At 37.1% G+C, this 12701-nt stretch overlaps 1 protein-coding gene across 1 annotated transcript in view; it reads left to right on the top strand.

Annotated features, from left to right (window-relative positions):
• The window catches only part of E2F5 (E2F transcription factor 5), a 36781-nt gene that overhangs the window by 21740 nt on the left and 2340 nt on the right, over positions 1–12701 (top strand). The window contains exons 2-6 of the mRNA XM_047783664.1: positions 2722–2831; positions 3750–3911; positions 5751–5794; positions 7069–7133; positions 10547–10814. Of these exons, the coding sequence (XP_047639620.1) occupies positions 2722–2831; positions 3750–3911; positions 5751–5794; positions 7069–7133; positions 10547–10814 (649 nt within the window). The remainder of the gene's footprint in view (positions 1–2721; positions 2832–3749; positions 3912–5750; positions 5795–7068; positions 7134–10546; positions 10815–12701) is intronic.

The raw sequence follows: 12701 nt of genomic DNA, 5'->3' as shown, positions 1-12701 counted from the left end.
TTACAATGGCCTGCAAGACCCCAGCGATCTGGCCCCTTGCTATCTCTTCTAGGTTATCATCCTTGTCTCCCTGTCTTTGTGTCCCCCCCCCCCACACTGCTTCCTCCTTTTCATTACACTCCTCTCAATCACTATTGTGGCCATGCTGGCCTGCCCACCTTTCCTTGAAGGAACTTCAGAACCTCTGCACTTATTACTTCCTCCAGGTATTCACAGGGGCCTCTTCATTCAGCTCAAATTTCGCCTTCTCTCTGAAAATCCTGTTATCAGGGAGCTCTTCTCCAAAAATTTGTTAAATACAGCATCTCCTACATACATTCCTCTTAACACAATTATTTGTACATTATTAACTCCTCTCCGCACTCTGAGGGCAGAGACTTTGTTGTTACCACTGTATCCTTAAGACCCAGAAAGAGCCTGGCACACTGTGGGTGCTGCATGAATCAATGAAGGTGGTGGTGATGGTGATGATTCACTTTATGATTTTATTAAGTATGAAGGTTTTGGATTATTTAATTAAACTTTTAAAGAATTCACATTCAACTTTTTAAAACACTACGTAAAATGTGGTTGGTCCCTGTACACACACACAGTCTTACCCATGATCTCTTGTTTCGACTTGTATTTGATCATGGGACTGTTACTTACCAACATTTAAATATAAATCATGCAGCAGACATTGTGCTAAGATTATCCAGTTTAATCTCCACAATTCACCATATGCTATTATCCCATTTTACAAAAGAAGCAAAATGAGGCTTAATGAGTTTGAGGCCAGCTAAAGACAGGAAGTGACAGGGCTGGGATAGAATCGCTGTGTGCCTAGCTTCAGAACCTAACTTCGGAATTATGATGTGGCTGCTACAATAAAAGCCTCCTGGAGATCCTGGTGATATGCTTGGTTTATGTCGGTCATTTATATGTTTATATACTAAAGGACAAAGATATTTAAGAAATAATGGTTAGTTCTGGAAATCAAGGGTTAAATTTTGTAATTGTTAAACAGTAATAAATTATAAATGAGATACTTTTTACTAATTTTGAGCTAAAGGTGAGATCTCATGGCTCTTTGCCCAGTGGCCTTGAGTCGCTCTGTGGTCTGGTTCAAACAAACATATTTTAATACCCTAACTGGTGAGCTGTTGCTATGGTTGTGAAGGCTTTTGTGGGTGAGTCCATAGCTACGGATAACACAGAACTGGTTTGAAGTGCTAGGGGCTACTTCTCAAGAGGAAAGTGAGACAGGAATTAACAATTTAGGATTTTTACAGTTAACTTTGCAGTAGATGATTGCTCTTCAGAAATACAGCCTCATGCTCAAGAACAGAAACTGATGATGGATGCAACAAAGAGGGAACTGCTAAGTACAAGGAGAGGATATCAATGAAACCATGCCTAGTTCTTTTTAACTTCCTGGTTTTCTAGAAGAAATGGAGCCCAAGTCTAGATACAGTTGAGGATCCAAGCAGCTTTCCTCTCTCCTTCTTCCTTCTCTCTGCCACTTCCTACTTACGCTCCTGGTCCAGTATTTGGGACATGAAACCCATCCTGAAGACCTGAGTGATTGGGCAATAGTAACCTGGTATTTGGGGGTAACACAACAAATAGATTAATAGAACCAGCTTTTCACTTACAAAAATTCCAAAGGCCTATGAAGGGAGCAGCTGCTGTTGGTTGCACTTGCTCCCCATGGAAGGAAACAATATGCTGTCCTGGGTTTTTATAGGAGGGACTTATTTGCAGAATCAAGTAGTGATGCCCTGAGGTAGCTGGTAGCCAATTATATGAAGCTAAGTCCTATTCATTAATGCAGATAATAATGTGCTGAATATTGTTTGTAAGGACATAAATGTGTTTTTTATTACCACCATGAGTCTTAAAATGTGACTCCACATTCAAGATACTCCACTCTGTTGTCTAATCCACTCTGAAGAAAAGAGCTGTAAGGGAACCTCTTTGAGGTTCTGTTTGCTATAGGGGGAACAAATGTCAGAATTGTGAGTGAGAACTTGTTATAACCATATCGCATTCCTGAGTTCATTCATGGCATGATGGTATGAAATATTTTCATTGACCTTATCTAATGTGAGTGAAACTACCAAGCTTTTGTATTTGCTGGTACCACAAAAATTCAATTTCTTGTTGATTTTATGATCTGTATTGGGATGGCATGCTTCATTTCTCTGTTTTCATTGTGAGTTCTCAAGTGCAAATTGTGTATTTTAAGGTGTTACAATGTGTATATAACTCAGAATTTTCCCTTAAGTATCTTGACTTCATTGTTTAAAAATTGCTGAGCTATAACTTTTCAAAGATTCAAAATAATTAAGGCTGTCTTTAGACAAGATTGTGAACAGAGAAATAAGATAGGAAGTGACATGGGCAGGCAATTACAGCTCCTCTTCAGGATTAGCCCATAAGGAGACATGAAGTATTCTTATGTGTCCTTTTATTATTGCGGGCTTTGTGTCATGACCTCTTCATTTTTTTTCCCCCCATTCTAACATCTGCTGGCTTTTAAATGGAATAATTTTTTTGACATTTTCAGTGTTTGGGGGTTGCTTTGCACATACTCAACTATTGTTCCCAAGCAACTGACTGGTTAAATTTAGGATTGGGCTCTCATGCTGTGACCTTAATAACCAAAGCCTTTTTGGCTCTAAAATATGAATTGTAGTTTATTTCACTGTTCTTTGTTCTTTTTTTTTTTCTTTTAAATAGGCTGCAGATACTTTGGCTGTGAGGCAAAAAAGAAGAATTTATGATATCACCAATGTCTTGGAAGGAATTGACCTAATTGAAAAAAAGTCAAAAAACAGTATACAGTGGAAGTAAGTTACAAATCAGTACTCTATGTTAAAACCTTTATTGTCTTTTAAATGCTCTGTAAAATCTGACCTTTCTACCACTTATGTCTCTTAAGTACTCCATTTCAGCCTTTTGCTCCAGTCACATCAGGCCCTTCCTGTGGCCCTGGACACAACACCTCTCTGGGCTTCTATGTGTCACTCCTGGGCTGGGATGTCCCCTTGCTCACTCTGCTGTTTATACTCTTACAATTCAAATCTGATTTTCTCCCTGAATCTACTCATGTGGTCCACACTGCATAATGCTTTGTGTTATTAATCCCTCTATGCCTAAGTGTTTATCTGCCTACCTAATATAAACTGCTTGAAAACAACAGGAACTATGTCTTACACATAGGAATATGTACTTTATAAGTAATGTTAAGTTGAAATGCATGTCATTATTTGTCAGTTGTTGTATGTTTAAATGTGACAAACAAATACTTTCTGTTCCACAAATTTGTTCCCTTTGGCCTTAGTTTTTGTTTTTGTTTTTTTTTTTAGTTTATCTTAGCCAAATATCCCACCAAAATAGTAAAAGATTGTAACCTGTTTCATCAGTATCTAAGTCTACAAGGTGAGACTTCCAGGTGTGACAACTTGGCTTTGATGTCCTTTTGGTACCTCACTCACCAGCCTGAACTTGCAGATGACGAAAAGGACACTAGGACATACTGAGAATTTTTGTGATTTAACTGTTCTTGCCAATAAACTGCCTAAGCAAATATGTTCAGAGGGTATGGTATTTAAATTTTGTAAGGATTTTAATGCTTGATTATTAGAAGAGTGTAAAGACTTTTGTCTTGAGTATATTACTAATTCAGTGAGTTTTATTTCTACAAAAATTAAGTGATGCTAACCTGGGTCCACTGCTGGGGATATTAAATCTCATGTGTTTTTAAGAGGTGTAGGTGCCGGTTGTAACACTAAAGAAGTCATAGATAGATTAAGATATCTTAAAGCTGAAATTGAAGATCTAGAACTGAAGGAAAGAGAACTTGATCAGCAGAAGTTGTGGCTACAGCAAAGCATCAAAAATGTGATGGACGACTCCATTAATAATAGATATCCTTTTAAATAATCTATCAATATAGCTATAGAATATGTACTTAGATAATCTTTCAGTCTGAAGATCAGTTACTTTATTCTAGTATTTTTAGAGTTTAGTTTTGCAAGTGACTACATTTTAATATTATCAAAATCTTCTAATCATTTATACTAATATTTAAAATATATTAGGTAGTACATCTATTAGCACTATCCCTGTGTTGCATTGAGGAAAAATAAATTCATCTATGTTCAGTCTAGCCTTTGATAGGATGTAATATGCTAGTAAATTGTGCTTAGGGGGTCTGCCAATTTGGAAGTCATTTTTAAGTGCATAGATATGCTTAAATTAGTGTTCTGTAGTGGTGAAAAATTCAGCAACTCTTAAAGTTTTGAAAAATTAATTTTGGTTTGAAAGTGAAAATTATGCGCCTATAACCAGTCCTAGATATTTCCTGCCTGATATTAACCCAAGGACTGACTGACTGGAGGTTGGGGTTCCAAGACTGGTGTAGCTATCATATTATATTGAGGGGAAAAAACTTTAGTGATATACTCCATGAATTTCTTTCTTTCTTCCTTTCCTTCCTTCCTTCCTTTCTTTCTTTCTTTCTTTCTTTCTCTTTCTTTCTTTTTTTTTTTTTTTTACAGTTGTATAAAACTTCCAGTGGCATATGGAATTTCTTGGGCCAGGGGTCGAATTGGAGCTACAGCTGTGGCCTACACCATAGCCACAGCAATACCGGATCCGAGCCACATCTATGACCTATGCTGTAGCTCGTGGCAACGCCAGATCCTTAATCCACTGAGCAAGGCCTGGAATTGATCCTGACAGAGATAACATTGTGTTCTTAACCTACTAACCTGCAATGGGAACTCCTCCATGTGTTTCTTATAGCCATTATGTCTTAGATATCTTAGACTCTTGATTTGTGAACTTACCTGTACTCATACAGAATTTTTTTTTTAAGGGCCACACTCCCAGCCTATGGAAGCTCCCAGGCTGGGGTTGAATCAGAGCTGTAGCTGCCAGCCTCACCACAGCCATAGCAACATGGGATCTGAGCCACGTCTGCAACCTATACCACAGCTCATGGCAACCCAGGATCCCTGACCCAATCAGCGAGGCCAGGAATTGAACCTGCATTGTCATGGATACTAGTCAGATTTGTTTCTGCTATGCCACAGTGAAAACTCCTGAAACATTTTAACTACATTTATCTTGTACCACTCATGAACTTTTGACCAATGTATACAGTTAATTTTTCATGTTGTCTTGCCTTTGGTGAACAAGTCCATGATCTCATTCGTTATTTCCTTTCTATGGATCAGAACTCCTTAACAGTTTGATAATAATTGGGGTTTTCAGCTGTACCCTGTGGAGCCCTAAGATTCAAAAAGCATTGAACTAGTTGATCTTGCACTTTGCTGTACTGCTTCCCAAGATTCTGGCCACTCCCAATTCTCCAAACCATGACCTCAGAAGATTCTTGATGTGCAAACTCATATAGTTGCTCTTCACTCCTGCTGAGAGCATACTTCCCCCCATCAATATCCTTCCCCCAGGAGCCCCTGTGTCTATGAGGAATGTGTTTTCCATCTCTCTCCCAAGGGTTCTCAGATGATACAGAAATCAGAAGTGGCTTCTTCTCAGAGCAAAGGATAGACACTTCTTTTCTGGTCCTTTATTTGATTGTCTTTGCCTTTTCAGACTGAAGACTTGTTTTTTTTGAATTTGCCCATGTGTGAAAATCCCTACATGCATTTGGTCATTTTATTTTGGCCTTCACATGTATTATCTTAATTTAAATGTCTAGACTTTGATATAAATGTTGTTCCTTAACTCTATGACAGCACATTTTCCTATGTAACTCATGAAGACATCTGTAATTGCTTTAACGGTAAGTACTGTTAGCAAATTTTTTCTTACATTTTTCTTCTGATCAACCTATTTAGTGTAACATGATTCAAAATTCCCCGTACCCTCATCTTTAATTATTTTCAGGACTTGTGGACATTTTGTCTTACTCTACAGTGCCTTGTGTTGATAGGTTGCTTTCACTTCTGTTCTCATTATAGTAACTGTTTTTTCCACCTTTCACTTCTTTGCCTGCATTAAGTGCAGACTGCGTGTGGGAGAGGCAGCTAAGTCAGAGGGGGGTTAAGCAACAGTCTCAAAGTCATAGGAAGCACAGAATCAATGACCAAACTTGAATTAGAACATGGTTCTCATTGCACTATTTATGAAACTATATAGAGCAAGTATACTGGTCACAAATGGAACCCAAAGAAAACATGAGGACGTTTTGGTGTATCCATTTTCTAACTAGGAAAATTATTCCTCACCCTTTTCCATCCCTAGCCTCCATGTTTTCCCTTTAACATGACAGTATAATGTATTAATAACTAAAATAGGGGTGAGGTTGGGACTGTATTCTCATAATATATGTAACATAAGTGAAATGAAATTTTTCATACACTTATATTTAATTGTGCATGGCCTATTAAAAGGACAGTATTCTGTACCATCACATCAAAAAAAAAAGGGCCACTGCCAAACACCTTGGCAAGTGGATTCTGATTTTCATCGATTATTACATTAGTAATATATATGGCCTTATTGTTCTATTTCCCACCATATATTCCAAGCTTTCAAAGAAAATTTGGGGAAGTGTTCTTAATCTTCAACTCAGGAGAGACTGCTGTAAAATTTGGCTTCAAAAGTAAGTTCACTTAAGCTCAGGATTTTACTGTACTACACCTAATCTCTAGTATCTCCAGTCAGTTAGGTAGTATAAATGCTTCAAGCAAACAGTGTTATTTAACTGATGGGAAAAAGTTTTAAGAATCTCAGAAATGACATGAGACTGGGTAAAAGCAAAATTAACTTGAGCTAAATTTGTTAATAAGAATAATAGAGCTAACACTGAGTATTTATCCTGTTCTAAGATCTACTAATACATAAACTTCCTCGTTTAACCCTCAAAACAAACCTATGCAGTGAGTTATATTGCCACCGTTTTACAGAATTAAGAACCATTACTTAAGGTTACCTGGCCTGGGATTCAAATACAAGCATTCTGGCTACAGAGTCCATACTTTTGGCCACGGTATTCTGGGATCAACAGTATTTTCTAAAATGTAAAAATCTTTATTTCTTAATTTTTTTGACCAGGTGATACACTTTTGGCCATTCAAGCACCTTCTGGTACACAGCTGGAGGTACCTATTCCAGAAATGGTAAGTTTGTAGAATAATTTTTGTTAAAACGAATCGACTGTTTCAAGAGGGAGAAATATATTTTCTTTAGCTGAACATGAAGTAATTGCATGTAAACACTTTGAAGTTACTGTTTTCATGTTGTCTGTTTGATAGTACTGATACCTGAATTTGAATGTGTTCAGTACTTTGGTTAAAAAAAATTATGGGAGTTCCCATCGTGGCACAGTGGTTAACGCATCCGACTAGGAACCATGAGGTTGCGGGTTCAATCCCTGGCCTTGCTCAGCGGGATCTGGGGCGTTGCTGTGAGCTGTGGTGTAGGTTGCTGATGAGGCTCAGATCCCGAGTTGCTGTCTGGGGTGTAGGCTGGTGGCTACAGCTCCAATTAGACCCCTGGCCTGGGAACTTCCATATGCCCCAGGAGCAGCCCTAGAAATGGCAAAAAGACAAAAAAAAAAAAAGAGCTTTAAAAAAAAATTATGAAAGTGACTGAGTCATTTAATATTTTATTTTTTAATAAATTTGACTTATTTTGGCTAGACGATATCAAGGAAAGAGTAATAATATAGTTAATAGCCTTAAAAAAATCAGTTTTAAGTATTTTTAACCAGTGTAATATTCCTGATTGAGGAAAAAACTCAAAACTGACAAGCCTCTGGCCAGAATCACCAAGAAGAAAAAGTTCATTACTCAATAATGAAAAGCTGAACACCTTCCTGCTAAAATCTGGAATAAGACAAGGATGCCCATTCTCACTTCTATTCATCATAGTATTGGAATTCCTTACCACAGCAATCAGACAAGAAAAAGAAAAGGTATCCACATTGGAATGGAGGAGGTAAAGCTGTCATTATATGTAATAACATGATATTATATATAGAAAATCCTAAAGAATCCACACAAATACTACTAGAACCGATAAATAATTTGGCAAGGTAGCAGGATTACAAGATTAACACACAGAAATCAGTGGCATTTCTTTACACTAACAAAGAAATATCAGAAGGAATCACACCAGTTTTAAAATCACACTAATAAATAAATAAATAAATAAATAAATAAATAAACAAACCACTTAGGAATAAAACTAATCAAGGAGGTAAAAGAATTATATGCTGACAACTATCAAACATTAGTAAAGGAAATCAAATATGATTCAAAGAAATAGAAAGATATCCCATGTACTTGGATAGGAAGAATTAACATTGTTAAAATGGCCATACTACCCAAAGCATTCCACAGATTTAATGTGATCCCTATCAAATCACCCATGACATTTCTCACAGAACTTGAACAAATAATCCTAAAATTTATATGGAATGATAAAGGACCCAGAATTGCCAAAGCAATCCTGACCAAAAAGAACAAAACAGGAGGCATAATCCTCCCAGATTTCAGACAATACTACAAAGCTTACAGTAATCAAACACAACAACAACAATAAACCAAAACAAATGAAACAAAACAAAACAAAAATCCAAACCATGTGGTCTGGGCATAAAAACAGACATATGGATTGACAGAACAGAATAGAGAGCTCAGAAATAAACCCAGACACTTAAGCTTCCACAAAGGAGGTAAAAATATACAATGGGAAAAAGACAGTCTTTTCACCAAGTGGTGCTGGGAAAGTTGAACAGTTGCATGTAAATCAACAAAATTAGAACAAAGCCTCACACTATGCACAAAAATAAACTCAAAATGGCTTAAAGACTTAAATGTAAGATATGACATCATAAAAATCCTAGAAGAGTACAAAGGCAAAACATTCTCTGACATGCCAGTGCCTGCTTAGGTCAGCCTCCTAAGGCAATAGAAATAAAAAGAAAAATAAATAGAATATAAACAAATTTACAAGCTTTTTTACAGCAAAGGAAACCATAAAAAAAAAAAAAAAGACAAGCTATAGACCAGGAGAAAATAGTTGCAAACAATGTGACAAAAGAAGGGCTTAATTTCCCAAATATACAAACAGCTCATACAACTCAACAACAACAAAGCCTAACAAAAACAGGCAGAAGACCTAAATAGACATTTCTCCAAAGAAGATATACAAATGGCAGATAGGCACATGAAAAGAGAAATGCAAATCAAAACTACAATAAAATTCCACCTCATACTGGTCAGAATGGTCATCATTAAAAAGTCTACAAATAACAAATTGCTGGAAACAACCAACACTATTGGTGGGAATGTAAGATGATACAGCCACTATGTAAAACAGTATTGAGGTTCCTCAAACTAAAAATAGAGTTACCATTTGACCCAGCAATCCCACTTCTGGGCATATATCTCCACAAATTTATAATTCAAAAAGATACATGCATCTCTATATTCACAGCAGCACTATTCACAATAGTGAAGACATGGAAACAACCCAAATGTCCATCAACAGATGAATGGATAAAGAAGATGTGGTATATATACCTATACAATGGAATACTACTCAGCCATAAACAAGAATGAAATAATGCCATTTGCAGCAACATGGATGCAACTAGAGATTCTCATACTAAGTGAAGTCAGAAAGATCAAGACAAATACCATGTGAAATCACTTGTATCTGGAATCTAATATACGACAAAATTCCTAGGCCAGGGGTCATATCAGAGCTACAGCTGCTACACCACAGCCACAGCAACATCAGATCTGAGCCACGTCTGCAACCTACACCACAGCTCATGGCAATGCTGGATCCTTAACCCACTAAGCAAGGCCAGGGATCGAACCCACAACCTCAAGGTCTCTAGTCAGATTCATTTCCGTTGAGCCACGACAGGAACTCTGATTTTAGTTTTTGGATTCAAATTTCTACAAAGACACTGATTTGAAAACTATAGCAATCGAAAAAGAGGCAGAAAAATATCACTATTATCACCTTTCTCTCTCCTCCTGGCTATTCTAAGTTCATATTTAGGCATTTATCTTACTAGACTGAAGCCTTGGAATAATAATTATCCTTTTGAAAGGCAGGGGCTTTATATTTCTGTCTGAAAAAATCAGTTGTCTTTGTGCTTTGCTGAATGGAAAAGAAGTTTTGATTTGTGAAATAACTGCCACTTAAGACCACACACTGAGCTGACCACACCCGGGGCTGCTGGATGACAGAGGATTGAATTCCTTACATCTGAATGCTTGGAGCACTGCTGAGCATTGATATGTATAATTACAGCAAAAATAGATGGTGTCCAGAATTCTATAACTGGGAGTTTTTGATGACCAGTATTTGAGAAATACTTACTTTTAAGGGCAAGTGGTTTATAACCCTCAACAGCCCGTTCCACTCTCGGCCTCTACGTTTTGGCTTAAATTTTATTTTGTTGTGTGTATTTAATTAGTCCTTGATAGCTTTGTCTGTTTTATTTTTAATGTTTCAAGGTAGCTATAAATGTTGACATTTCTTCATTTGTTTACACCCAATAACTTCAAAGGGTCAGAATGGACAAAAGAAATACCAGATCAACCTAAAGAGTCATTCAGGACCTATCCATGTGCTGCTTATAAATAAAGAGTCCAGCTCATCTAAGCCTGTGGTTTTCCCTGTACCCCCACCTGATGACCTCACGCAACCTTCTTCTCAGCCGTCGACTCCTGTGACGCCACAGAAATCCACCACCGCAACTCAGAACCTGCCTGAGCAACATATCTCTGAAAGAAGCCAGAATCTTCAGCAGACACCAGCCACAGATGTATCTTCAGGTGAGTTCAGAGCCTTTGTTTTAAAAAGTGGAGAGGGGAAAATATGAAGACTGTATTCAACAAGTTGGAGAGCTTTTCTGAATTTGTCAATTGTGATATTATTCTGTTACCTGGTTTGGAAGGCAACATGGGAAACAATCAACAAGTGTTAATTTAGTATCTCCTGTGTGCCCAGCACTGAGATAAGGTATCGAGAGGAAAATTTAAAAACATTTTGTCTTTAACTACATCACTACATACTTATACTCATTTGTATAAATATATGTAATTATACAAATATATTTATAGAGGTGTAAAATATGTATGTATATATACATATATAGGTACACACACATCTATATACACATATGGATATATAATATGTGTATATATATGTAAATATGCATGGATATTCAGAAATATACAATGAGGTATAATACAATGCAATTAAAACTATGTGTGAAACTATAAATACTGAGCAAAGGAAAGATATTTAATGGGCTAAAGTTTGCAGTTTTCCTTAGGATTCCATTTTTGGAATTAAACCAAATTTGTTCTCCCATTCCCCTTTTACTGTATACATATGCCAGCTGTTTATCTGAGGTTTGCTTTGTAAGGTCCTTTTATTTAGTAACTAGTATATATAATTGAAATGCGTTCTAACTACCTTCAGGAAAAACCATAGTAGTGTAGACTATAGGAACTCATGCCTCCTGTTTCTCTGTATTCTCTATTGTTATACTTATTTGGAAAGAGTTGACAAGTAGTCTCAACTACAATTATTTAGGAAATCTCGCCTAAGTTGTTTCATTTGTGAAATGATAAATAGCAGAAACTAAAAACTGGGCATTGGGAATAGGAGCCACATCTCCTAAGTTTATGAAAATTTCTTTGGCACCCTGTCTTTTTTTGGTTATGTGGCTGGGTATTTAGCTACTTAGTGATTCCAAATAAATGGCTATGGTAGATATTCCCTAAATGGTTGCTGAAAGAATGACTGCTATGCCAATCTAGATGTGGTATTGCAGAGCATTAAAAACCATACTGAAGGAGTTCCTGTCATGGCGCAGCAGAAACGAATCCAATGAGGTTGCAGGTTTGATCCCTGGCCTCACTCAGTGGGTTAAGGATCTGGTGTTGCCACTGAGCTGTGTCACAGACGCAGCTTGGATCTGATGTTGCTGCAGCTGTGGCATAGGCTGGCAGCTGTAGCTCTGACTGGACCTCTAGTCTGGGAACCTCTATATGCCATGTGTGTGGCCCTAAAAACCAGGAAAAAAAAAAAAACCCAACATATTGTATGTCATCCAATTTGTTTATTTTTATCTTTGGGATGTGGCCTACTCTGGGAGTTCACAATAGTTAAGAGTGAGACCAAGGGAGTTCCTTGGTGGTCTATTGGCTAGGACTCAGCGCTTTCACTGCTGTGGCTCAGGTTCGATCCTGGCCTGTGAACTGAGATCCCACATCAAGCCAAGGCCCTTTGCAGCCAAACAAAAGGGAAAGAGGAAAAATCTAACTGGACACAGTATTTTTCAGCTTCTTGTTGCCAATATCCTTTCTCTATAAATATTTCTATGCCATAGGCCATAGAGATGCACAAAATAATCATCCTTCAAAACCTTAAACTTTTAACTATAATCTAATTGGGATGAATAAAGTAGACAGGCTGTATATGGTCTAACTTAGACACAATTAGTACAGTGGCTTCCACAAAGCATTAAAAAAAAACTTTTGAGCATTTTATTTCTGTACATGCTTTTGTATTTGGAAACAGTAAAGAAAGTAATTTGGAACCAGACTAGAAAGGGCCTTGAATATCAGACTGAGTTAAGACTTTAACTAATAAAACCAGGAAGTGGATGTTTAGGATTGTACTTTGGTGAGCACAGAGGTAACATGATAGGA

This window comes from Phacochoerus africanus, chromosome 6 (assembly GCF_016906955.1).
Source record: "Phacochoerus africanus isolate WHEZ1 chromosome 6, ROS_Pafr_v1, whole genome shotgun sequence".
NCBI classification, from domain to species: Eukaryota; Metazoa; Chordata; class Mammalia; order Artiodactyla; family Suidae; genus Phacochoerus; species Phacochoerus africanus.
This window is presented reverse-complemented; position numbering and strand designations above follow the sequence as displayed.